The sequence below is a fragment of the Pristis pectinata genome, chromosome 22, assembly GCF_009764475.1.
Source record: "Pristis pectinata isolate sPriPec2 chromosome 22, sPriPec2.1.pri, whole genome shotgun sequence".
Lineage (NCBI taxonomy): Eukaryota > Metazoa > Chordata > Chondrichthyes > Rhinopristiformes > Pristidae > Pristis > Pristis pectinata.
In genome coordinates this window covers 466,362-494,121 of record NC_067426.1, presented here as the reverse complement: position 1 = coordinate 494,121, position 27,760 = coordinate 466,362, and the positions used below count along the sequence as shown (strand labels likewise).

Sequence of the window (27,760 nt, the reverse complement as noted above, 5' to 3'; positions counted from 1 at the left end):
AACATTTTGTGGATATTCCAACTAAAGGAGCGACCACACTGGACCTTATTTTGGGAAATGAGCCTGGTCAGGTGATTGGGCTTTCAATGGAAGAGCAACTTGGGAATAGCGATTACAACTCCTTAAGATAGTTATAAGGATAAGTCTGGACCTTGTGGGAAATTACTAAATTGGGGGAAGGGCAAATTACAACAGTATTAGACAGGACTAGAGTAGTGTCATGGAACATATAGAGATTAAAGAGGAGGACATGCTTGCTGCCTTACAGTAAATAAAGGTAGATAAATTCCCCGGGCCTGACAAGATATTTCCTCGGACCTTGAGAGAGACTAGTGTAGAAATTGCAGGGGCCCTGGCAGATATATTTAAAATGTCCTTAGCCATGGGTGTAGTGCCGGAGGACTGGAGGGTAGCTCATGTTGTTCTGTTGTTTAAAAAAGGCTTAAAAAGTAAACCAGGTAATTACAGGCCAGTGAGCCTGACATCAGTAATAGGTAACTTATTGGAGGGTGTTCTGAGAGATCGGATATACAAGTATTTGGACAACCAAGGGCTGATTAAGGATAGTCAGCATGGCTTTGTGTGTGGTAGATCGTGTTTAACGAATCTTGTAGAGTTTTTCGAGGTAGTTACCAAGAAAGTAGATGAAGGAAAGGCTGTGGATGTTGTATACATGGACTTTAGTAAGGCATTTGATAAGGTCCCACGTGGGAGGTTAGTTCAGAAGGTTCAGACACTAGTTACGGAAAGGTTGTAAACTGGATTCGAAATTGGCTGTGTGGGAGAAGACAGAGTGGTAGTGGATGATTGTTTCTCATACTGGAGGCCTGTGACTAGTGGTGTGCCTCAGGGGTCTGTGCTGGGACCATTGTTGTTTGTTGTCTATATCAATGATCTAGATGATAATGTGGTAAAGTGGATCAGCAAGTTTGCCGATGACACTACGATTGGAGGCGTAGTGGACAGCGAGGAAGGCTTTCAAAGCTTGCAGAGGGATCTGCACCAACTGGAAAAATGGGCCAGAAAATAACAGATGGAATTTAATGCAGACAAGTGTGAGGTGTTGCATTTTGGAAGGACAAATCAAGGGAGGACATACACAGTAAATGGTAGGGCACTGAGGAGTGCGAAGGAACAAAGGGATCTGGGAGTTCAGATACATAATTCCCTGAAAGTGGCAGACAGGGTTGTAAAGAAGGCTTTTGGCATCCTGGTATTCATAAATCAAAGTATTGAGTATAGGAGTTGGGATGTTATGGTAAGGTTTTATAAGACATTGGTGAGGCCAAATTTGGAGTATTGTGTGCAGTCTGGTCACCTAACTATAGGAAGGATATCAGTAAGATTGAAAGAGTGCAGAGAAGATTTACGAGAATGTTGCCGGGTCTTCAGGAGTTGAGTTACAGGGAAAGACTGAACAGGTTAGGACTTTATTCCTTGGAGCGTAGAAGAATGAGGGGAGATTTGATAGAGGTTTACAAAATTATGAGGGGTATAGAGAGTTAATGTGAGTAGGCTCTTTCAACCTAGATTAGGAGAGATAAGTACAAGAGGACATGGCTTTAGGGTGAAAGGGGAAAGATTTAGGAGGAACATAAGGGGGAACTTCTTCACTCAAAGAGTGGTGGGAGTGTGGAACAGGCTGCCATCTGATGTAGTACGTGCGGGCTCACTCTTGAGTTTTAAGAATAAATTGGATAGATATATGGACGGGAGAGGTCTGGAGAGTTATGGACTGGGTGCAGGTAAATGGGACTAGCGGAATAAAGTTTTGGCACAGACTAGAAGGGCCGAATGGCCTGTTTTCTGTGCTGTAGTGTTCTATGGAGTCAGTTGGGAGCAGCTGTTATCAAGCAAGTCCATATCTGATGTGGGAGTTGTTTAAAGACCAGCTGATCAGTGATCAGGACCTGCATGTTGTGGTAAGGAGGAAGGATGGGAGGGTAATGGAACCTCAGATGACAAGATAGCAAGGAGGGTGGTCTTCAGCTATATAATGATACCAATCAGATGGCAAGATATGCAGAGAAACAGCAGATGGAAATTAATTCAGAAAAATGCAAGGTGTTACTTTATGGGAGGTCTACCAAAGCTAGAAGATACACAATGAATGGCAGGACCCTAGGAAATATTGAGGGATCTTAATATGTATGTTCAAGGATTACTGAAGGTAGCACACAAGAACACACAATACACAAAATGGGAGGAGTAGATCACTCAGCCCCTTGAGCCTATCCTGCCTCTCAATATGATCGTGGTCGATCAGATCCAGGCCCCAATTCTGTGCCACTTCCACAAAGTCCTCAAAAATTAATCTACTCTCGTTAAGCACCTCCAGTTATCTAGCCTTTAAGGCCCTCTGGAGTAAAGAATTCTGGAAATGCACCACCAAGAAATTTGTGTGGATCTTCGTCAGCCCCCTTATATCATAACTATCTCCCCTTGTTCAATCCTCTCACTCTATGGAACCTCTCAAGATCCACCTCGTCATCCTCCTTAGGATCTTGTACGTTTTAACACGATCACACCCACCACCACCACCAGCACCAACCCCCACCCCCCCCCCCACCAACTTCCCCTCCATTTTTCTCAACCAAAGAATACAGAATCATAGAACAGTACAGCACAATACAGGCCCTTCGGCCCACAAGGTTGTGCCGACCTTTAAACCTCACCGAAGACTATCTAACCCTTTCCTCCCACATATCCCTCTATTTTGAATTCCTCCATGTGCTTATCTAGCCATCTCTTGAATTTGACCAATGTACCTGCCTCCACCACCACCCCAGGCAGCGCATTACATGCACCAACCACACTCTGGGTAAAAAACCTCCCTCTGATATTTCCCTTGAACTTCCCACCCATTACTTTAAAGCCATGCCCTCTTGTATTGAGCATTGGCACCCTGGGAAAGAGGCGCTGGCTGTCCACTCTATTTATTCCTCTTAATATTTTGTATACCTCTATCACGTCTCCTCTCATCCTCCTTCTCTCCAAAGAGTAAAGCCCTAGCTCCCTTAGTCTCTCCTCATAATCCATACTCTCTAAACCAGGCAGCATCCTGGTAAATCTCCTCTGCACCCTTTCCAACGCTTCCACATCCTTCCTATAATGAGGCGACCAGAACTGGACACAGTACTCTAAGTGTGGTCAAACCAGAGTTTTGTAGAGCTACATCATTACCTCGCAGCTCTTAAACTAGATTCCACGACTTATGAATGCTAACATCCCGTAAGCTTTATTAACTACCCTATCCACCTGTGAGGCAGCTTTCAGGGATTTGTGGATATGAACCCCTAGATCCCTCTGCTCCTCCACACTACCCAGAATCCTGCCATTAACTTTGTAATCCACCTTGGAGTTTGTCCTTCCAAAGTGTAGCACCTCACACTTCTCCGTATTGAACTCCATCTGCCACTTCTCAGACCAGCTCTGCATCCTATCAATGTCCCTCCGCAATCTCCGACAATCCTCCACACTATCCACAACACCACCAACCTTTGTGTCGTCTGCAAACTTGCCAACCCACCCTTCTACTCCCTTCATCCAAGTCATTAATAAAAATCAGGTTTAACTTTTTTTTTAAAAAAAGCTACTCTTCATAGGAGAACCCTTTCACCTCATGGATCTCTTCTGGATCACCTCCAATGCTAGTGTAAATAAGGGGACTATAACTGTGCACTGTACTCCAGGTGCAGCCTCACCAACACCCTGTACAACTGTAATAATACTTCTCCATTTTTAAACTCCAATCCCCTTGCAGTAATAGCCAATATGTCATTGTCTTAATTACTGGCAGTGCTATCTTTTTCTTTTGTGCACAAGAACATCTGTATTCCTCTGCTGTCCACTCATTTGCAGTTTCTACGTAGATAACAGTTTGCCTTCCAGTTCTTCCCACGGAAGTGCATGACCTCGCATTTCCCCACATTATACTCTATTAGTCAGGTTTTGTCCAGTCAGCCTACTTGTACTGTGTTGCAGAATCCAAATATCCTCATCACAGCATTACCTTCCACCTACTTGCTTGGTTACCTTACCTCCTGCTACCTCCTCTAAATCATTAATATAGACGGTAAATAATTGAGGGCCAAACACTGATCCTTGGGGTACTCCACTAGTTACCTCTTTCCAATCTTTTTCTATTGGTTGCATCTTTCCCATTTATTCATTATGAGTATGCATTTTGAGGTTTAGTGGGTTTCGCTTCGGCAGACGTCGGGACTTCGGGACAGATAAGTTTTTCTTTTTTTTAAATAGGGTTTTTATTATAAGGTTTAGTTTTATAAGATTTTTTTCTATAAGTTTTTATATACGTTTTAATCGGGAATAGTGGGGACTGCACTGCGCAGGCATGTGACATCAGCAGGTAAGGCGCGGGCAGTTTAAAAAGCAAACCGCCATATCCAGCGGGCAGCGGAGTGAGAGGTAGCAGAGTGGTTTGGGCTTTGGCTCAAGGGGTTCAGCGTAAAGGGGCGAGGAAAGGTAGGTGACTTGAGTTTAGGAAGGGGTATGAGTGCGGTTTCCTGTACTCGGTGTCAGATGTGGGAGTTCCTGGAGTCTCCCTGCCTCCGGGAAGGCTACATCTGCACCAGGTCTGTCGAGCTTCAGCTCCTGAGGGACCGTGTTAGGGAAATGGAGATGCAGCTCGATGACCTTCGTCTGGTCAGGGAGAATGAGATGATAGAAAGGAGTTATAGGCAGGTGGTCTCACCGGGACCACGGGAGTCAGGCAAGTGGGTCACAGTCAGAAGGGGGAAAGGGAAGAGTCAGGTACCGGAGAGTACCCCTGTGGCTGTACCCCTTGACAATAAGTACTCCTGCTTGAGTACTGTTGGGGGAGACAGCCTACTTGGAAGAAGCAACAGTGAGAATGTCTTTGGCACAGAGTCCGGTCCTGTGGCTCAGAAGGGTAGGGAAGGAGAGAGGAGGGCACTAGAGATAGGGGACTCTATAGTTAGGTGGGCAGACAAGCGATTATGTGGACGCAGGAAAGAAACTCTGAAGGTAGTTTGCCTCCCAGGTGCCAGGGTCTGGAATGTTTCAGATCACGTCCAAGATATCCTGAAGGGGGAGGGAGAACAGCCAGAGGTCGTGGTACATATTGGTACCAACGACACAGGTAAAGAAAGGAATGAGGTCCTGAAAAAAGACTACAGAGAATTAGGAAGGAAGTTGAGAAGCAGGACCTCAAAAGTAGTAATTTCCAGATTACTGCCTGTGCTAAGTGACAGTGGATATAGGAACAGAATGAGGAGGAGGTTAAATGCGTGGCTGAGGGATAGGAGTAAGGAGCAGGGATTCAGATTTCTGGATCATTAGGGCCTCTTTTGGGGCAGGTATGACCTGTTCAAAGAGGACGGGTTGCACTTGAATCCCAGGGTGACCAATATCCTGGCGGGAGGTTTTCTAAGGCTACTGGGGAGAGTTTGAACTAGAATTGCTGGGGGTGGGATCTGAACTGGAGAGACTGGGGAAGAGGTGTTTGGCTCTCAAATAGAGAAAGCTAGTAGTAGGTACGATAGGCAGGTGATAGAAGGGACGTGCTCAGACAGATTTGAGATGTGTCTATTTTAACGCAAGGAGTATTGTGAACAGGGCGGATGAGCTTAGAGCTTGGATCAATACTTGGAGCTATGATGTGGTGGCCATTACGGAGACTTGGATGGCTCAGGGACTGGAATGGTTGCTTCAAGTGCCGGGTTATAGATGTTTCATAAAGGACAGGGAGGGAGGCAAAAGAGGTGGGGGAGTGGCACTGTTGATCAGAGATAGTGTCACGGCTGCAGAAAAGCTGGACGTCGTGGAGGGACTTTCTACAGAGTCTCTGTGGGTGGAGGTTAGGAACAGGAAGGGGTCAATAACTTTACTGGGTGTTTTTTATAGGCCGCCCAATAGCAACAGGGATATCGAGGAGCATAGGGAAGCAGATCCTAGAAAAGTGTGAGAATTACAGAGTTGTGATGGGGGATTTTAATTTCCCAAACATCGATTGGCATCTCCAGATAGTGAGGGGTTTAGATGGGGTGGAGTTTGTTAAGTGTGTTCAGGAAGGATTCTTGACACAATATGTAGATAGGCCTACAAGAGGAGAGGCTGTGCTTGATTTGGTATTGGGAAATGAACCTGGTCAGGTGTCAGATCTCTCAGTGGGTGAACATTTTGGTGATAGTAATCATAATTCTATCTCCTTTACGTTAGCACTGGAGAGAGATAGGAACAGACAGACTAGAAAGGTGTTTACTTGAAGTAAAGGGAATTCTGAGGCTCTCAGGCAGGAAATTGGAAGCTTAAATTGGGAACAGATGTTCTCAGGGAAAAGTAAGGAAGAAATGTGGCAAATATTCAAGGGATATTTGTGTGGAGTTCTGCATAGGCATGTTCCAATGAGACAGGGGAGTCACGAGAGGATACAGGAACCGTGGTGTACAAAGGCTATAATAAATCTAGTCAAAAGGAAAAGAAAAGCTTACAAAAGGTACAGAGAGCTAGGTAGTGTTAGAGATCTGGAAGACTATAAGGCTAACAGGAAGGAGCTTAAGAAGGAGATTAGGAGAGCCAGAAGGGGGCATGAGAAGGCCATGGCGGGCAGGATTAAGGAAAACCCCAAGGCATTCTACAAGTACGTTAAGAGCAAGAGGATAAGATGTGAAAGAATAGGGCCTATCAAGTGCAGCAGTAGGAAAGTGTGTATGGATCCGGAAGAAATAGCGGAAGTACTTAATGAATACTTTACGTCAGTATTCACTATGGAAAAAGATCTGGGGGATTGTAGTAGGGACTTGCAGCAGGCTGAAAAGCTTGAGCATGTAGATATTAGGAAAGAGGAGGTGCTGAAACATTTGGAAAGCATCAAGTTGGATAAGTCACCGGGACCGGATGAGATGTATCCCAGGCTGCTGTGGGAGGCGAGGGAAGAGATTGCAGAGCCTCTGACGACGATCTTTGCATCGTCGATGGAGACAGGAGAGGTTCCGGAAGATTGGAGGGTTGCAGATGTTGTTCCCTTATTCAAGAAAGGGAGTAGGGATAGCCCAGGGAATTATAGACCGGTGAGTCTCACCTCAGTGGTTGGTAAGCTAATGGAGAAGATCCTGAGAGGCAGGATTTACAAACATTTGGAGAGGTATAATATGATTAGGAATAGTCAGCATGGCTTTGTCAAGGGCAGGTCCTGCCTTACGAGCCTGATTGAATTTTTTGAGGATGTGACTAAACACATCGATGAAGGGAGAGTAGTAGATGTAGTGTATATGGATTTCAGCAAGGCATTTGATGAGGTACCCCACTGCAAGGCTTATTGAGAACGTAAGGAAGCATGGGATCCTAGGGGACATTGCAATGTGGATCCAGAACTGGCTGGCCCACAAAAGGCAAAGAGTGGTTGTTGAAGGGTTGTAGTCTGCATGGAGGTCGGTGACCAGTGGTGTACCTCAGGGATCTGTACTGGGACCCTTACTCTTTGTGATTTTTATAAACGACCTGGATGAGGAAGTGGAGGAGTGGGTTAGTAAGTTTGCAGATGACACGAAGGTTGGGGATGTTGTGCATAGTTTGGAGGGCTGTCAGAGGTTACAGAGGGATGTAGATAGGATGCAAAGTTGGGCTGAGAAGTGGCAGATACAGTTCAACCCAGATAAGTGTGAAGTGGTTCATTTTGGTAGGTCAAATATGATGGCAGAATATAGTATTAATGGTAGGACTCTTGGCAGTGTGGAGGATCAGAGGGATCTTGGGGTCCGAGTCCATAGGACGCTCAAGGCGGCTGCGCAGGTTGACTCTGTGGTTAAGAAGGCATATGGTGTATTGTCCTTCATCAATCACAGAATTGAATTTAGGAGCCGAGCGGTATTGTTGCAGCTATATAGGTCCCTGGTCAGACCCCACTTGGAGTACAGGCTCAGTTCTGGTCCCCTCACTACAGGAAGGATGTGGAAGCCATAGAAAGGGTGCAGAGGAGATTTACAAGGATGCTGCCTGGAATGTGGAGCATGCCTTATGAAAGCAAGTTGAGGGAACTCGGCCTTTTTCTCCTTGGAGCGACGGAGGATGAGGGGGGACCTGATAGAGGTATATAAGATGATGAGAGGTATTGATCGGATAGATAGAGGCTTTTCCCCAGGGCTGAAATGGTGGCCACAAGAGGACATAGGTTTAAGATGCTGGGGAGTAGTTTTTTTTACTCAGAGAGTGGTGAGTGCGTGGAATGGGCTGCCAGCAATGGTGGTGGAGGCGGATTACGATAGGGTCTTTTAAGAGACTGTTGGATAGGTACATGGAGCTGAAAAAATAGAGGGCTAGGGGTAAGCCTAGTAATTTCTAGGGTAGGGACATGCTTGGCACAGCTTTGTGGGCTGAAGGGCCTGAATTGTGCTGTAATTTTTCTGTTTTTTTGTATTCCACCTCTCCATCTTAAAAACATCAATCTGTACAGCACAGGAACAGGCCCTGCATCAACCATAATGCCAAATTAAACCAATCCCACCAGCCTGCAACATGGTCCATATCCCACTATTCCCTGCCTGTACAAATCTGTGCTGTACAACTCGACAACTCTATAATTGCACTTATTTAAATTGAGGATACTGGTTTTGGACCAGAGGTGATTGCCCTCAAACTGCCTCTGGAATTCCACCATATTAAGATCACTACCCCTTAAAGAACCATCGTTTGTAGTTGGGTCAAGGCATATGGAAGATTTACCTTCATTAAGTGGGGCACGGAGTACAAGAGCAGGATGGTTAAGGCAGCATATGGAAGATTTACCGTCATTAACTGGGGCACAGAGTACAAGAGCAGGGAGATTATGGGGTAACTAAATGAAATATTAACAGCCACAGCTGGGGTAGGTCAATCATACAAGATAGAAATAGGCCCTTCAGCACATCAAGTCCAGGCCAACCATCAAGTACTCATTTACTCTAATCCCATTTTATTCTGGCAACATTCCCATCAACTCCCCTCAGATTCTACCACTGATCTACAAAGTGAGTTGTAATTTACAGTGGCCGATTAACTTTCCAGCACATTTTTGGGATGTGGGAAGAAACCCCAGTCACAAAGAACGTGCAAACACCACACAACAGCGGCCGAGGTCAGGATGTAATCCAGGTCGCTGGAGTTGAGACAGCAGCTCCACTTGCTGCACTACTGTGCCACCCTTGTGGGTAGTTCTGCTCATCACACTATAGGAAGGCTGTGATTGCAGTGGAGAGGGTGCAGAGGAGATTTACCAGGAGTTTCAGCTATGAGGATATTCTGGATGGGCTGGGCTTGTTTTCCTTGGAGCAGAGAAGGGCAAGGAGGTAACCAAATTGTGTACAAATTACAAGGGGCAGGATAGCTGTCTATAACTGGAGAAACCTTTTCTCTCAGCATAGCTGTCTATAACTTGAAGGCACAGGTTTACAGTGAGTAGATTTGCCTCCTGTCCACATTTCCAAACAGCACAGGAGGCAATTCGGCCCACTGACTATGCTGGTTCAGAGAGCAATCCCACTCCCCCCACTATTTTTTCCTGTAGCCCATATTCCCAAAGGATGCTTGGGAAGTTGAAGCCTCAGAGGTATGCTGCCAGAGATTTACTTGCTGCAGAGGCCTCACTATTGCCTCTTCAGAAGCCTCCAAGGTCCAGAGAGTTAACTCATTCAGCCCTCAGCATTTAGAGTCACAGTTATACAGCATGGAAACAGGCCCTTCAGCCCAACTCATCCATGCCGACTGTGTTGCCCAGCAAGCTAGTCCCACCTGCCTGCCTTTGGCCCATAGCCCTCTAAACTTCTCCTCCTAACCATGTACTTATCTAGATGGCCTTTAAATGTTGCTCATGTACCCACCTCAATCACTATTTCTGGCAGCTCATTCTAAATACGCACCACCCCTTGCATAAAGAAGCTGCCCTGATGTCCTTTTAAATCTCTTCCCTCTGACCTCAAACCAATGCCCTCTTGTTTTTAGCACCCCCTCTCTGGGAAAAAGAATACATGCGTTCACCCTGTCTATGCCCCTCACAATCTTATATAACTCTATCAGGTCACCCCTCAATTTCCTACGTTCCAGGGAATAAAGTCCTAGTCTACACAACCTCTCCTTGTAACTCGGGCCCGAGTCCAGGCAACATCCTGGTGAATTGCTTCTCACTCTTTCTAGATTAATAGCATCATTCCTATAACAGGGTGACCAAAATTATACACAATACTCCAAGCGCAGCCATACCAAGGTCTTATGTAACTGCAACACAACTTCCCGACTCCTATGCCCAATGCCCTGACTGATGAACGCCAGCGTGCCAAATATTTTTCACCAGATTTTGCCCCACGTAAGTGCAGATGGATGGGAATTACAGGTGGCAAATCCAGGCATTTGGCCAAGTCCAGCTCATTTCAGCCCAATATTCCACCCCACAGGAATACAGTGCAAAGTTGCCCTTTAACACCATGCACATCAAGATCATAACTAGCCAAATTAGTCAGAACGCAAATCAAGAGGACATTTAAAACTTCTGAGCCCAAACTTAGAAGGTACTGTTGTTTGAACCACTGGTTGACCATTTCTGTTCTTGTGCAATATTTTCAAAAAAATTAGTGTGCAAGGCAAAGGTAACAGCTTTACCTGGAAAATCTCGTCCTTGTGTGATTCAAAGGAATGCAGTTTCAGTTTCAGGTTTCTTAAATCCCACAGTGCAACTGTCTGGAAAACAAGATGTCTACTTTTGGATTACCAACTACAAGGTAACAAAATTAAACAATGAATACTTATACAGAAAGGATTAAAAACTATAAAAAGTAATGCTCCAAGCTTAAATGTAATAATAATATCAACACCAACCCAGGCATTAGTTCCAGAATTTTTGCAAGCTTACACATTTGTTGATGTGGGAAAGAACAAACATGCAAAACAAAAAATAGCTGCCAAATGTAAAATTACCAACCCCTCCATTTTCCAATTGAATAAACTTAGTTTATAGACAGCATGTTGTATTGTAACACAGGAAAGTTCCAGCTTTGTTTCTTCAACTGTTAAGTGCTTACCGTGGGGTTCTCAGGCCACTTGAAGTTTTTAACATTATTTCCTTTAATTTTTTTTTAAAATATCAAACTGCAGGGTGCTCCAATCTACTTATCATCTGGCAGTGATCAAAAATCATTCCATAAATGACTAGCTCACTGGATAATTATTAAAAATGTACCTCCTTGCACACATCTAAAAAGGCTACTGAACGTGCCTCCTGAGTTAAAGATACATGCCTTTTTCACCAAGAATTGACCTGGAGAAGGGAATGAAATGCAAGGCTTTTAAGTTTACTAGTGATACAAATAGATGGAAGGGCATGTTGTGATGGGGATATTGTGATTCTGCAAAGGGATATGGATAGATTGATTGGGCAAAAACTTGGCAAATGGAATTGAATAGGAGCAGGTACAAAGTCATGCTCTTCAGTAAGGGGAATCAAAAGGCAGATCATCTAATCGAAAGAGATTGCAAATAGTGAAGTACAGAAGGATCTATGTGTTCTAATACACGAATCACAAAAGGTTAGCAGCCAGGTCCACCAAACAATTAAAGAAGCAAACAGCATTTTGGCCTTTATTACAAAGGGGCTGGAGTTTAAAGAGGTTTTGTTATAGTTGTACAGGGTACTGGTAACTAACATTGTAGCAGAGATTCACTGGACTAATTCCTGGGATGAGGGGTTGTCTTATCAAGAGAGGCCAGACTGTTTGGATCTGTATTCCTAGGGGACAGAACTACAATGTAACAGGCTTGTCATTTAAAACTGAGGTGGAATGAAATTTCTCTCAGAGGTAGAGGTAGTGAATCTTTGGAATCCATGTGGTGGAAGGCAGACCTTTAAATATCTGAAAGTATATCTGGAGGCAAACATCTGAAAAATCGTGGAATTGATGGTTATGGTCACTGTCACTGAAGAGTTGAGGCCAGCATAGATCAGGCATGATCATATTGAATGGCTGGGCAGGCTTGAGGGACCTGGTGCTCCTGCTCCTATTTTATATTCTTGTGTATTTATCATCCAATGATAGGGACACAAAAAGAATTCCCATTCTAGATATTTTATTTGTAATAAGATAGTCACATCAATAGAAATTAAAAAAGAATACAATCTACTAAATTATACAACAACAAAAAAGTTTGACCAAAAATTAAGTGAAACTTATCTTTTAGCAGAGATGCAAGGGCCAAATTAACCATGGTTGTGCCCAATTTAAATGGTTATGCAGCTGCACAATCCAGTAAAGGACCGACTTAAATGAGGAATATGCTGGCCATCATTTCCTCCTCCAAAATGACATCATCTTTCTTCATCATAAATCATAGCTGACTGCAAACTCAGCATTGTAACTCATGACCTGATTTAGCTGTGACACTATCTCATGATCAGAGATAGTATCATGGCTGCAGAAAAGGTGGATGTCATGGAGGGATTGTCTACGGAGTCTCTGTGGGTGGAGGTTAGGAACAGGAAGGGGTCAATAACTTTACTGGGTGATTTTTTTATAGGCCGCCCAATAGTAACAGGGATATCGAGGAGCAGATAGGGAAGCAGATCCTAGAAAGGTGTGAGAATAACAGACTTGTGATGGGGGATTTTAATTTCCCAAACATCGATTGGCATCTCCATACAGTGAGGGGTTTAGATGGGGTGGAGTTTGTTAAGTGTGTTCAGGAAGGGTTCTTGACACAATATGTGGATAAGCCTACAAGAGGAGAGGCTGTGTTTGATTTGGTATTGGGAAATGAACCTGGTCAGGTGTCAGATCTCTCAGTGGGAGAGCATTTTGGTGATAGTGATCATAATTCTATCTCCTTTACGATAGCATTGGAGAGAGATAGGAACAGACAGACTAGAAAGGTGTTTACTTGGAGTAAAGGGAATTCTGACGCTCTCAGGCAGGAAATTGGAAGCTTAAATTGGGAACAGATGTTCTCAGGGAAAAGTACGGAAGATACGTGGCAAATATTTAAGGGATATTTGTGTGGAGTTCTGCATAGGCATGTTCCAGTGAGATAGGGGAGTCATGAGAGGATACAGGAACCATGGTGTACAAAGGCTATAATAAATCTAGTCAAAAGGAAAAGAAAAGCTTACAAAAGGTACAGAGAGCTAGGTAATGTTAGAGATCTGGAAGACTATAAGGCTAACAGGAAGGAGCTTAAGAAGGAGATTAGGAGAGCCAGAAGGGGGCATGAGAAGGCCATGGCAGGCAAGATTAAGGAAAACCCCAAGGCATTCTACAAGTATGTGAAGAGCAAGAGGATAAGATGCGAAAGAATAGGGCCTATCAAGTGCAGCAGTGGGAAAGTGTGTATGGATCCGGAAGAAATAGCGGAGGTACTTAATAAATACTTTACGTCAGTATTCACTACGGAAAAAGATCTGGGGGATTGTAGTGGGGACTTGCAGCAGGCTGAAAAGCTTGAGTATGTAGATATTAGGAAAGAGGTGCTAAAACATTTGGAAAGCATCAAGTTGGATAAGTCGACGGGACTGGATTAGATGTACCCCAGGCTGCTGTGGGAGGCGAGGGAAGAGATTGCAGAGCCTCTGACGATGATCTTTGCATCATCGATGGAGACGGGAGAGGTTCCAGAAGATTGGAGGGTTGTGGATGTTGTTCCCTTATTCAAGAAAGGGAGTAGAGGTAGCCCAGGAAATTGTAGACCAGTGAGTCTTACCTCAGTGGTTGGTAAGCTGATGGAGAAGATCCTGAGAGGCAGAATTTATGAACATTTGGAGAGGTATAATATGATTAGGAATAGTCAGCATGGCTTTGTCAAGGGCAGGTCCTGCCTTACGAGCCTGATTGAATTTTTTGAGGATGTGACTAAACACATCGATAAAGGAAGAGCAGTAGATGTAGTGTATATGGATTTCAGCAAGGCATTTGATAAGGTACCCCATGCAAGGCTTATTGAGAAAATGAGGCATGGGATCCAAGGGGACATTGCAATGTGGATCCAGAACTGGCTGGCCCACAGAAGGCAAAGAGTAGCTGTTGAAGGGTCGTATTCTGCATGGAGGTCGGTGACCAGTGGTGTACCTCAGGGATCTGTTCTGGGACCCTTACTCTTTGTGATTTTTATAAACGACCTGGATGAGGAAGTGGAGGAGTGGGTTAGTAAGTTTGCAGATGACACGAAGGTTGGGGATGTTGTGCATAGTTTGGAGGGCTGTCAGAGGTTACAGAGGGACGTAGATAGGATGCAAAGTTGGGCTGAGAAGTGGCAGATACAGTTCAACCCAGATAAGTGTGAAGTGGTTCATTTTGGTAGGTCAAATATGATGGCAGAATATAGTATTAATGGTAGGACTCTTGGCAGTGTGGAGGATCAGAGGGATCTTGGGGTCCCAGTCCATAGGACGCTCAAGGCGGCTGCGCAGGTTGACTCTGTGGTTAAGAAGGCATATGGTGTATTGTCCTTCATCAATCACAGAATTGAATTTAGGAGCCGAGAGGTAATGTTGCAGCTATATAGGACCCTGGTCAGACCCCACTTGGAGTACTGTGCTCAGTTCTGGTCACCTCACTACAGGAAAGATGCGGAAGCCATAGAAAGGGTGCAGAGGAGATTTACAAGGATGTTGCCTGGAATGCAGAGGGTGCCTTATGAAAGCAGGTTGAGGGAACTCGGCCTTTTCTCCTTGGAGAGACGGAGGATGAGTGGGGACCTGATAGAGGTGTATCAGATGATGAGAGGCATTGATCGGGTAGATAGTCAGAGGCTTTTCCCCAGGGCTGAAATGGTGGCCACAAGAGGACATAGGTTTAAGATGCTGGGGAGTAGGTTTAGAGGAGATATCAGGGGTAAGTTTTTTTACTCAGAGTGGTGAGTGCGTGGAATGGGCTGCCGACAACAGTGGTGGAGGCGGATACAATAGGGTCTTTTAAGAGACTTTTGGATAGGTACATGGAGCTGAAAAAATAGAGGGCTATGGGTAAGCCTAGTAATTTCTAAGGCATGTTCGGCACAGCTTTGTGGGCCAAAGGACCTGAACTGTGCTGTAGGTTTTCTATTCTATTCTATTTCCCCATTACTGCCAAATAACAATTTGGCACACTTTTATTATGAAGACAATTATGTAGGAACAAAAGACAAACATGCATTTGGTAAATTCATTGGTGCATAATCAATTCACCATCTTAATAAGTTATGAGTACAGAGAAAAATGTAAAGCCTTTCATCTCATTACCATGAGGATTTAAAGAGGTATTAAAGAGAGGGAATAAGCTTCAAAGTCCCACCTTATCAGCAGAACCAGTCGCCAAGATGAATTCACTATAAGGATTGAAGGAGAGACAGTTTACTTCTGCAGTGTGTGCGTCAACTGAGTGACTTGGCTTGGATGTGTTGTTAGATCTGGTATCCCAACTTAAGAGAAAAAAACAATTGAAAGCTAAAAGTTAAATTTTATATTTTTCTCCCAAATAGCATGCCATGAAATTAGAAATTTTCATATACCTTACAGGACTAGCAGCTTGGAACTTAACACACAGAAAAATGCTCCAAGTCCTTGGCCAAAGACTCAAAGTTAAATCACGTATTTATTTAGTTTTAAATGTTATGAGCTCTGCATAATCAGAGATTTCTGTCAAGTATTTTGAGTGGGCAATTAATGCTGCTGTCACAAACTTTGGGGGAAAGTACCCAGCTCACTAAAAATCTACCAAATGCAGACAGGAGAAAAAACCCAATCCAAAAGGTAGAAGTTGAAAGAACAAAACCAATCTAGATTGACAAGTGCACTGAAAGATTATCCCCCACCATTTGGATGGGAGGAGAAAGGGTTGGATCAGGGACAGACAGTTACATAGCTTTTCAAATGTAAAAGCAGATAATGTGTTTATTTCTCTCTAAATATTTAGATTTCGAGAACATGAAACCTTCCTCACATTAAGAATAAACTATAACATTAAACAATAAGAGCTTCCACTGGTATAGAAAAAGCAAGGGTAGCAAGAATAAATATTTGTCCCTTAAGAGAACAAGACTAGGGAAATAATAATGAGAAAGAGAAATGGAAACATTTCCAAATAATTATTTTAGATTAGCTTTTAAGGTACAAGACACCAAAAATATCCCAATAATAATGGATATTTAAGGGGCTACTTTTTATCAGCCTTAAGCCCCATTGGTTTGCCAAGTCCACCAGACCTGATGGCCTATATCCTAGAGTCTTAAAGGAAATGGCTGCAGAGATTGTGGAAGCATTGGTTATAATCTACCAAGGGGGTTTCTTGAATAAGGCGAGTTTCAGAATTAAGGATTGCCCACAAGATGGATGCAAAGGGGCTTCCCTGAGGATCATGACTGTTTAGAGTTCTCTACCCTAGAGAGCTGTCAAAACAAGAGTCATGAATATATTTAGGTCAGTAATTGACAGGGACTGCAAAGGAGTTCAGGGACATGGGTAGAGATCAGGAATATATTGTGCGAGGCCAAAATAGGATTTTATTGAATGGCAGAGCAGGCTCGATGAGCCCATTCCCCTACTCCTGAACATTGCATTCCTATCTTCTGTTCAGAGTCAAGTTCTTGTACAAATGTTCTGGTGGCATTATTTGACTAGCAACATTCCTAGTCATGTGTCACCAAGAACTTGGAACAATCAAGTACCAAGCCAAATAAAAACAGAAAATGCTGAAAACACTCAGCGGGTATATTAGGTCGGTGGGGGTGGTAGGTGGGGGGGGGGGGGGGGAGGGGTTGTGAGAGAAAGAGGGATAGAACAAAAAGGAAAGTAACAGCTACAAAATGCAGAGCTGTAGGGAATCCTAGCATGTCAAGCCACATTAGTGGAGAGAGAAAAATTGTGCTAATATTGCAGGTGGATGACTTACAGCATAACTGGTCAGTTCTAATGCAAGCAGAGAAAGCATTAAATTCTATAGTAAATCCAGAAGGCTACAATGTGCCCTGGATGAAGAATGCTGTAACTATACTACACAGGTTGATTAATGGAAGTTATAGAATGAACATTCAGAAAGTAGATGGCATTGCATTACATTATATTTTGTTAGTGCGAAGCAAAGTAAGAACATCCAAACTGGAAAGTATATTGGATCTTGTTAGGGCATGCACATAATCAATACCCTATAAACAGACACATGGGTAATAAATTTTGACTGTAAAGCCATGGTGATATAGTAGTTAATTCAGGAAGTACAAGGAAAACAGAACACCTTCAGAAAGGAAATGGCAAGGCACCCTATTTGCATGTAGTTGTGTGTGCAGAATATGAATTAATCCTGAATAAAACAATATTTGAAAATATTCAGCTGGTCACTTCAGATATATCACTTAACTTGCCAAGAGATTCCAGCATTTACTACTTCATTTCAGATTTTTAGCATTTACAGTACTTTGCTTTTGTTAAGTGTACTTATAGCTATTGCAATTTCTAAAAAAAACTGTTGATAGGTACTGTGACTAGGAATAATAAAAAGGTTGCAGCATTTGGATTTTTAATACATAAGTTTTATCTAAATCACTAGAAAAAAGTTCATCAACTTACATCATTAGTTTTTGATCATCTGCGACAGAACCAAATAGAGACTCATGCAGCAAATGCCAAGATACATCTTCCACTACTGCTGTATGACCAGTAAAGATAGTTTTTGCATCAACAATTTTTCCTTCTTTAGGCACAGCACTGATGTCCCATAAACAGATGGTCTGAGAATGAAAAACAGCAACATATCAAATCTACAACATGCACATCACCCTGATTTACTGCCAGTAATGATTTACGTTCTACATACTTATTCTACGTATGTTACATTCAAACTTCATCTTCATCCCCATTAAAAAGCAACAGAACACTGTAAGGTAAATGGCATTCAGGTATATCGTGCAGCAATTCAGGAATAGATCCTTTTTGTAGCAAATATATCAGTCAGATTTAAGTCAAGATTAATATGCACTATCAGTAAATACATGGAACTACCAATTTCACATTTACCATGATTTATCCATGGCTCCTCACATGAAATAGTTCTGTAGTTATCCAATTGTACGATAAGAGGAGCAACATTATTTAGGCAGGAATTATCAGCTAACAATTAAATTGTACAATTATATGGAACATTCAGCACGAAAACTTTACTCAAATCAACTTATGCCAGCATTTATGCTCCTCTCAAATCCCTCCCAAAATTCCTTATCAATATCTGTCACCACAGAAATCTATTCCCTTCTCCCCAATACGCTTGTGCAACCTCCACAAATGCATCTAAATGATTAGTGTGAAGCACTCGCTGTGGTAGCAATCTTTACTAATAGCTTACTCAAAGCAATATTGTTAATTGAATACACCTTTCATTCTCCATAAACCAAAGTGACAACACAATACTTGCATGATCATCCGAAGCACTAAGTAAATGGCCACTAAGATTTGGATTCCAAGAAAGCCCATAACCTTCCTTCTGATGTCCTCGCAACCGAAGATCTGGATTGCATTCACCAGAAGGATCTGTGTGGTGGTAAACAAGTTAAATGTGTCAAAATGCAAAATTCTGATATATTCACTAGTAAGTACTGAAGTTTTAGCATCTTTAAGAATGAGAAAGCTTTCTAATTTTAGGGAGTACAGCAAAGATGAATTGTCAAATTTAGTTTCAGAGTTCTATCTATTTGAAAAATGTAATTGTTGGAAATATTACTCATCTAGTCAAACAGAATATTTATGAGCAAGAGCTGCATTGACTGCCCATGATGCAATGGTGGTTACAAAACACCTTCTTGCATCTTCTGAAGTTACTCCCATGGTGCTGAAATTTCTATGATTTAGACCCAGCAGCGATGAAAGACCAGCAACACATTTCCAAGACAGGATGACTTGGGGGGGGGGGGGGGGGGGGGGGCAAACCACAAATGGTAATGTTTTCATGCAACTGCTGTCTACGTTCGCCTGGGTGGTAGAGGTCATGATTTTGGGAGGTACTGTCAGAGTAGCCCAAGTATCCACAGTGCATTCTGTAGATGGCACACACTGCAGTTAGTGTGTTGTTGGTGGAGGCAATGAAATGTTTAGGCTGGCAAATGGAATGTCCATTAAGTGGCTGCTTGGCAAGCTTGAGTGCTGTTGAAGTTGGATACACCTAGTTAAGTGGAAAGCAGTCCATCATGCCCTCGAGTTGTGCCTTGAAGATAGTGGAAAAGTCTTGGTGTCAGGTGAGTTACTCACTGTTGGATACCCAGCCTTTGAAATGCAGTTGTTGTCACAGTACTTATTTGGCTGATCCAGCCAAGTTTTATGACCATCCTGCTCCCCCACCATAATATTGGAGAACCAGACAATACCAATGCCAGTTAAACTCTCTTTTTTGAGATGGTCATTGCTTGTCAATTTTATGGCACAAATGTTATTTGCTACTTATCAGCCCAAGCCTGAACATTATCTAGGTCTTACTACATACAAGCATGGACTGCTTCATTTGCTGAGGAGTTGAGAATGGAATTGAACATTGTGCTATCAGTGAGCATCCCCACTTCAAAACTATGATGAACCAGTTGAAGACGTTAGGTCATTGCCCTGACAACGACTATTTTCTTTTGTGCAAAGCGCAACCCTAATCACTGGAGTCACAGGATAATCCAGCACAAAAACAGGCCTTTTGGTCAGCACTTGTCCATGGCATCCAAGATGCCAATCTAAACTAATCCCATTTGCCCCATATCCCTCTAAACCTTTCCTATCCATGTAGCTGCCCAAATGTCTTCTGTGGGAGTGTTTTGCCTTTCTTGCCCATTTGACTTCAGCTTTGCCAGGGTAGCTTGGATCAAAGCTGTGATGAGGTCAGGAGATGAACGATCCTTGAGAAATCCAAATGGGCAGAGAGTCAAATCAGCTGCATGTAGTCCTGTACTGCAGCTTCCCTAGGCTGCCATCACATCATTTTTAAGTATGCCTGGTGGTGCTCTTGGCACATCCTTCTGCATTCCTCATTGAACTAGGGTTGATCCTTCAATTTGAAAATAATGCTAAAGTGAGTGATATGCTGGACCATGAGTTTATATGTGGCATATACATTTCTGCTGCTGATGGTCCACAGCACCTGATAGATGCCCAGTTTTAAGCTGTCAGATCTGTTCTGAGTCTATTCCACTTAGCTCAATAGTGGGTATCCTTAGTAGGAAGAAGGAACTATTTCCACCAGAGGAGTAGTGGTCACTTCTACCAATGCTATTAAGGATAGGTGAAGCAGTGAGGGTTAGGTCAAGTAAGTTTATCCTCATGGTTCACTCAATACATGCTGCAGTGCCAGTCTGGCAGCTATGTCCTTCAGGACCCACGAGCTTGGTCTGGTGTGGTGCTACCAAAACACATTTGATGATGGACATTGTTCACCCAGAGTACATTCTGTACAATCATTGATTCTTTCAACTTTCTTCCAAGTGCTGTCTAATGTGGATGAGCACTGATTCATACCCAAGGGAAGACAGTAGGTGGTAATTAGGATGAAGTTTCCTTACCTACATTTGGGACTTAAACTCAATACTGAGGATCCCCTAGAGTTACTCCTACCCATCTGTACACCACTGTTACCATATCAGATGGGTTTGTCCTGCCAGTGAAACAAGTATAATGAAAGGCACTGGCATACTAACCTATGAGGCAGCTCTCCAATTTAAACACCAGTTCTCAGATACTAGAGGCAAACTTTGCAAGACAGACTGGGCTGGGAATGACTTTACCATAGTCACGTTCAGTGCCCAAGTCGACATGAAGGGGCTATGTGGTATTTTTCTTTCTCTATTTGAATACTACAGCAATAGTATAATCGAGTGGCTTGCTAGGCCACTTCAAACATTCATGAATTCACCACATGGGATGGGTCTGAAGTCATATGGTGGCCAGACCAGGTGAGAATGGCCAATTCCATGCCCTCAAGGAAATGAGTGAACCAGAAGGATTTTTACAGAAATCCAGTAGACGTCATGGACATCAATCATGAGATTTTTGCACATTTGTTAGCCATAGGTGAGGTACAAGACTGAAGGACAGCTAATGTTGTCCCCTTGTTCAAAAAGGGCAGTAGGGATAAGCCTAGAAGCTAAAGACCAGCGATCCTTACAATTATGATAGAGAAGTTGTTGAAGGTTGAGGGACACGATTTATGTTCACTTGGAAAGGCGGGGACTGATTTAAGAGTCAGCTTGGTTTTGTGCAGGGGAGATCATGTCTCACAAATGATTGTGGTTTTTTTTGAGGAAGTTATTAATAACATTAATGAAAGTGGTAGATGTGGTTTACATGCACTTTAGTAAGGTTTTTGACATGGTCCTGCATGGTCAGCTAGTTCAGAAAGTTAAGGCATAAGGGGCCAGAGGTATATTGCAAAATGGATCCAAAAGTAGCTTGGTAATAGGAAATAGATGGCAGTGGTGGATGGGCATTTTTCTGACTAGAAATCTATAACAAAGTGGCATACTGCAGGGATCAATGCCAAAACCCTCTTGTAATATATATATATATATGACTTAAATGCAGGTGGTATGATTAGTCTGTTTGCAGACAACTCAAAAGTTGGTAGAATTAGATAGCAAAGATTGGCCAAAGATACAGTGTGATACAGATCAGCTGGAAAGTTGGGTGAAGCAGTGACAGATAGAATTTAATCCAGGTAAGTGTGAGGTAAAACACTTTGGGAAGTTAAATTTGGGTAGGACATAAAAAATGGCAGGGACCTTGTGGTGCAGGTCCATAGCTCACTGAAAGTGGTGACACAGGTAGACAAGTAGTGAAAAATGCACTTGTTGTGCTTGCCTCCAAGGCATTGTCTATGAGTGGGACATTATGTTGTAGCTGTACAAAATATTGGTTAAACTGCACTTGGAGTACTTTGTCCAGTTCTAGTTACCACACTACAGGAAGGATATGATAACAATGGAGAGAGTGCAGAAGAGATTCACCAGAATGTTACCTGGAATGGAGGGCTGTACTCATTTTTGTTTATTCTCAATGGAACATAGAAGGCTGAAGAATGACCTTATAAAATCACAGAGGCATAGACAGGATAGTCAGAATCTCTTTCCCTCAGACAGAGGAGTCTTGAACTAGAGGGCACAGGTTTAAGGTGAGAGGGAGAAATTTAAGAGAGATCAGAGGGGTAAATTTTTCCACAAATAAGGTGGTGAATATCTGGAACAAGCTGCAAGGGGCTGGTAGAGATAGATATAATTACAATGTTTAAAAGGTGTTTCAACAGGTACCTGGATAGGAAAGACAGAGGGATACAGGTGTAATGCGAGCAAAGGAATAGCGTAGATAGGCACCATGGTTGGCATGGACACATTGGCCCATTTCTGTGCTGTATGATTCTATCACTAAGACTAGTTATTCCCATCCATACCACCCCTCTCCAACCTGCACAAATTCCAGCCTATTAAAAGAATTTAAAGCCCATACCTGCTACATTGGGATCTGAACCCAGGTCTCTGCATCATTAGTCCAGGTGTTTCAATTACCAGTCCAGTAATTAAACCACATCACCACCACCGTACCCAATGACCAAATAGGAGGAAAATTGCTCAAATTGCATATATAATGAGGCTCTGCACTTTTCCGCTCAGCCTGAAGTGCAAATTAGGGTGGAATGACACAAAATTGAAAGGGCATAAGCATTTGAAGTATTGGTTTTGTTCCTGCAGTGTGTTTTGCAGATGTCAGCGAAATGCACTTTTATTTAGTCTCAAATAGTCAAATCAAAAATTAGTCAGTTTACATGGATAAATAATGGCTATTCCAATTGCAAGGTCAGAATCATTACTGCAAAGAAGGCAGCCACGTGGCAATCAAGTACACTGTGTAGAGCAATCACATCAGTCTGACTTCCCACAGCCCTGCAACTTTATTTCTTCCAGTGCCCATCCACTTTGATTTTGAAATTACTAGTAGCCTCCACTTCCAACACCTTTGTAGGCAGCGAATATCAGGTCATTACCAATTTTTGTGGTCTAAACCTATACCATCATTCAATATTAGAACTCAATGCTTCTTTTGTTTCACACACTTGACTATTATCAAGTGACAGGGAGGTGAAGGTAGCATTTGGCACGCTGGCCTTTATCAGTCAGGGCATTGAGTATAGGAGTTAAGACACTATGTTGCAAGACGTTGGTGAGACTACACTAGTAGTGTATACAGGTTTAGGTCACCCTGTTTTAAGACAGACATCATTAAACTGGAAACAGTGCAGAGAAGATTTGAGGATGCCACCAGGACTTGAGGGATTGAGTTATAGGGAGAGGTTGGGCAGGCTAGGACTTTATTCCTTGGAACGTAGGAGATTGAGAGGTGACTTTATAGACATGTATAAAATCATGAGGGGCATAAATAGGGTGAACAGTCTTTTTTCTAGGGAAGTAGAACCAAAAACTAGCAGGCATAGATTTAAGGTGAGAGGTGAAAGATTTAAAAGGGACTAGAGGGGCAACTTCTTCGTGCAGAGGGTGGTGAGTACATAGAATGAGATAAGAGATAAGGTAAGAATTAGATGTTGACAGTGAAGAAGGTTATCGTAGATCAGAGGGGGACCTTGATCAGTTAGGGAAGTGGGCCGAGGAGCGGCAAATGGATTTCAATACAGATAAGTGTGAGGTGATACATTTTGGAAAGTCAAACCAGTGTAGGACTTATACTGTGATTGGTAAGGCACAAAGGAGTGCAATGGAACAGAAGGACCAAGGAATACATGTGCATAGTTCCTTGAAAGCAGTATTACAGGTGGACAGAGTGGTGAAAAAAAACATTTAACACACTGGCCTTCATCAGTCAAGGCATTGAGTACAGGAGTTGGGACACCACATTGCAGTTATAAGTCATTGGTAAGGCTGCACTTGGAGCACTGTGTACAGTTTTGGTCGCCCTGTTATAGGAAAGATGTGGTTAAACTGCAAAGAGTGCAGAAAAGATTTACGAGGATGTTGCCAGGACTCGAGGGCCTGGGTTATAGGGAGAGGTTGGCCAGGCTGGGTCTTTATTTCTTGGAACGTAGGAGAATGAGGGGCGACCTTAAAAATCATAAGAGGCAGAGATAAGGTGGATGGTAACAGTCCTTTCCCCAGGGTAGGGGAGTCCAAAACTAGAGTGCATAGGTTTAGAGTGAGAGGGGAAAGATTTAAAAGGGACCTGAGAGGCTGCTGAGGGTGGTGAGTATATGGAATGAGCTGCCAGAGGAAGTGGTTGAGGCAGATGCAATGGTGTAATTTAAGAAGCATTTGGATAGGTACATGGAGGGGAAGGGCTTAGAGGGATATGGGCCGAACACAGAAAATTGGGACTAGCTGGGTGGGCACTGTGGTCGGCATGGACTGGTTGGGCCAAAGGGCTTGTATCCGTGCTATATTGCTCTATGACTCAAAGGTATCTTTATTAGTCACATGTACATCGAAACACACAGTGAAATGCATCTGGTTGAGGCAGCTACAAAAGTAATATTTAAAATATATTTGGATAGGTACATGGATAGGAAAGGTTTAAAAATGATATGGCCAAATGGGACTAGCTTGGTGGCCACCACAGTTGGCATGGACAAGTTGGGCCAAAGGGCCCGTTTCCATGCTGCATTACTCTATGACCCAAGAGTTGAATGGACCTTTGACAGAGTACAAAAAGGGAGAGATTATGCTGAACTTTTAGAAATCTGTGTTAGACTAATAATTAAGTAATTATATCCACTTCTTGTCATCACATTTTAAGTAGCTTGTGAAAGTTCCTGTAAAGAAGATACAGTGGCATGCAAAAGTTTGGGCACCCCTGGTCAAAATTTCTGTTGCTGTGAATAGTTAAGCGAGTAAAAGATGACCTGATTTCCAAAGGCATAAAGTTAAAGATGACACATATCTTTAATATCTTAAGCAAGATTACTTTTTTATTTCCATCTTTTACAGTTTCAACATAAAAAAGGAAAAGGGCCCGAAGCAAAAGTTTGGGCACCCTGCACGGTCAGTAACACCCCCTTTGGCAAGTATCATAGAACCATAGAAAACTACAGCACAGAAAACAGGCCATTTGGCCCTTCTAGTCTGTGCCGAAACATTATTCTGCTAGTTCCATTTACCTGCCCCCAGCCCATACCCCTCCAGACCTCTCTTGTCCATGTATCTATCCAATTTACTCTTAAAAGTTAAGAGCGAGCCCGCATTTACCACATCAGACGGCAGCCCATTCCACACTCCCACCACTCTGAGTGAAGTTCCCCCTAATGTTCCCCCAAACCTTTCCCCTTTCACCCGAAAGCCATGTCCTCTTGTACTTATCTCTCCTAATCTAGGTGGAAAGAGCCTACTTGCATTAACTCTGTCTATGCCCCTCATCATTTTGTAAACCTCCATCATATCTCCCCTCATTCTTCTCCGCTCCAAGGAATAAAGTCCTAACATGCTCAATCTTTCCCTGTAACTCAATTCCTGAAGACCCGGCAACATTCTTATAAATCTCCTTTGCACTCTTTCAGTCTTACTGACATCCTTCCTGTAGTTCAGCGACCAGAACTGCACACAATATTCTAAATTTGGTCTCACCAATGACTTATACAACCTCACCAAAACATTCCAACTCCTATACTCAATACTTTGATTTAAGAATGCCAGGATGCCAAAAGCCTTTCTTACAACCCTGTCTACCTGCGACTCTACTTTCAGGGAATTATGTATCTGAACTCCCAGATCCCTTTGTTCCTCCCTTGATTTGTCTTTCCAAAATGCAACACCTCACACTTATCTGCATTAAATTCCATCTGCCATTTTCTGGACAATTTTTCCATTTGGTCCAGATCCCTCTGCAAGCTTTAAAAGCCTTCCTCACTGTCCACTACACCTCCAATCTTAGTGTCATCCGCAAACTTACTAATCCAATTTACCACATTATCTTCTAGATCATTGATGTATACAACAAACAACAATGGCCCCAACACAGATCCCTGAGGCACACCACTAGTCACAGGCCTCCAATCTGAGAAACTACCATCCACAACCACTCTGTCTTCTCCCAGTCAGCCAATTTTGAATCCAGTTTACAACCTTTCCATGGATACCCATTGACTGAACCTTCTGAACTAATCTCCCATGTGGGACCTTGTCAAAGGCCTTACTAAAGTCCATGTAGACAACATCCACAGCCTTACCTTCATCTACTTTCTTAGTGACCTCCTCAAAAAAACTCCACAAGATTCGTTAAACACGATCTGCCACGCACAAAGCCATGCTGACTATCCTTAATCAGCCCTTGGCTGTCCTAATATTTGTATATCTGATCTCTCAGAACACCCTCCAATAATTTACCCACTACTGATGTCAGGCTCCCTGTCCTGTAATTACCTGGTTTACTCTTCGAGCCTTTCTTAAACAATGGAACAACATGAGCTATCCTCCAGTCCTCTGGCACCGCACCCATGGCTAAGGACATTTTAAATATATCTGCCAGGGCCCCTGCAATTTCTACACCAGTCTTTCTCAAGGCCTGAGGAAATATCTTGTCAGGCCCTGGGGATTTATCTACCTTTATTCGCTGTAAAGCATCAAGTACCTCCTCCTTTTTACTCTCTGTATGTTCCATGACACTAGTGCTTGTTTCCCTTCCTTCCATATCCACGGTGCCAGTTTCCTGAGTAAATACTGATGCAAAAAAACTGTTTAAGACCTCCCCCATCTCCTGCGGCTCCACACACATACGACCACTCTGATCTTCTAGGGGACCAATTCTGTCTCTTACTATCCTTTTGCTCTTAATATACCTGTAGAAACCCTTTGGGTTTACCTTCACATTATCTGCCAAAGCAGCCTCATGTCTTCTTTTTGCCTTCCTGATTTCCTTTTTTTTAGTATTTTCTTACATTTCCTATACTCTTCAAGTACCTCATTTGTTCCTAGTTGCCTATACCTGCTATACACCTCTCTCTTTTTCTTAACCAGCTCACCAATATCCCTTGAAAACCAAGGTTCCCTATGCTTGTTACCCTTGCCTTTAATCCTGACAGGAACATACAAACTCTGCACTCTCAAAATTTCATCTTTGAAGGCCTTCCATTTACTGAGCACATCCTTGCCAGAAAATAACTTATCCCAATCCACCCTACCTAGATCCTTTCTCATTTCCACAAAATTGGCCTTTCTCCAATTTAGAACCTCCACTCAAGGACCAGACCTATCCTTATCCATAATTATCTTGAAACTAATTGCATTATGGTCACTGGACCCAAAATGCTCACCTACACATACTTCTGTCACCTGACCTGCCTGGTTCCCTAATAGGAGATCAAGTATTGCATTCTCTCTCATTGGCTTGTAAACACTTTCTGTAGCCAGCTAAGAGTCTTTCAATTCTTCTTTGTGGGATTTTCACCCATTCTTCCTTGCAAAAGGCTTCTAGTTCTGTGAGATTCTTGGGCCATCTTGCATTCATTGCTCTTTTGAGGTCTATCCACAGATTTTCGATGATGTTTAGGTCGGGGGACTGTGAGGGCCATGGCAAAACCTTCAAGCTTGTGCCTCTTGAGGTAGTCCATTGTGGATTTTGAGGTGTTTAGGAATCGTTATCCTGTTTAGAAGCCATCCTCTTTTCATCCCCAGCTTTTTTTTAATTTACAGACGGTATGATATTTGCTTCCAGAATTTGCTGGTATTTAATTGAATTCATTCTTTCCTCTAGCAGAGGAATGTTCCCCGTGCCACTGGCTGCAACACAAGCCCAAAGCATGACTGGTCCACCCCCGTGCTTTACAGTTGGAGAGGTGTTCTT

At 43.0% G+C, this 27,760-nt stretch overlaps 1 protein-coding gene across 5 annotated transcripts in view; it reads right to left on the bottom strand.

Annotated features, from left to right (window-relative positions):
- LOC127581817 (histone-binding protein RBBP4) overlaps window positions 1–27,760 on the bottom strand; it is a 60,780-nt gene that overhangs the window by 13,905 nt on the left and 19,115 nt on the right. For all 5 annotated transcript variants that reach the window (XM_052036565.1, XM_052036562.1, XM_052036561.1 and 2 more), the window contains 4 exons: window positions 18,375–18,490; window positions 17,534–17,694; window positions 15,264–15,390; window positions 10,612–10,689 (listed from right to left, as the gene is read on the bottom strand). In XM_052036565.1, the coding sequence (XP_051892525.1) occupies window positions 10,612–10,689; window positions 15,264–15,390; window positions 17,534–17,694; window positions 18,375–18,490 (482 nt within the window). The remainder of the gene's footprint in view (window positions 1–10,611; window positions 10,690–15,263; window positions 15,391–17,533; window positions 17,695–18,374; window positions 18,491–27,760) is intronic.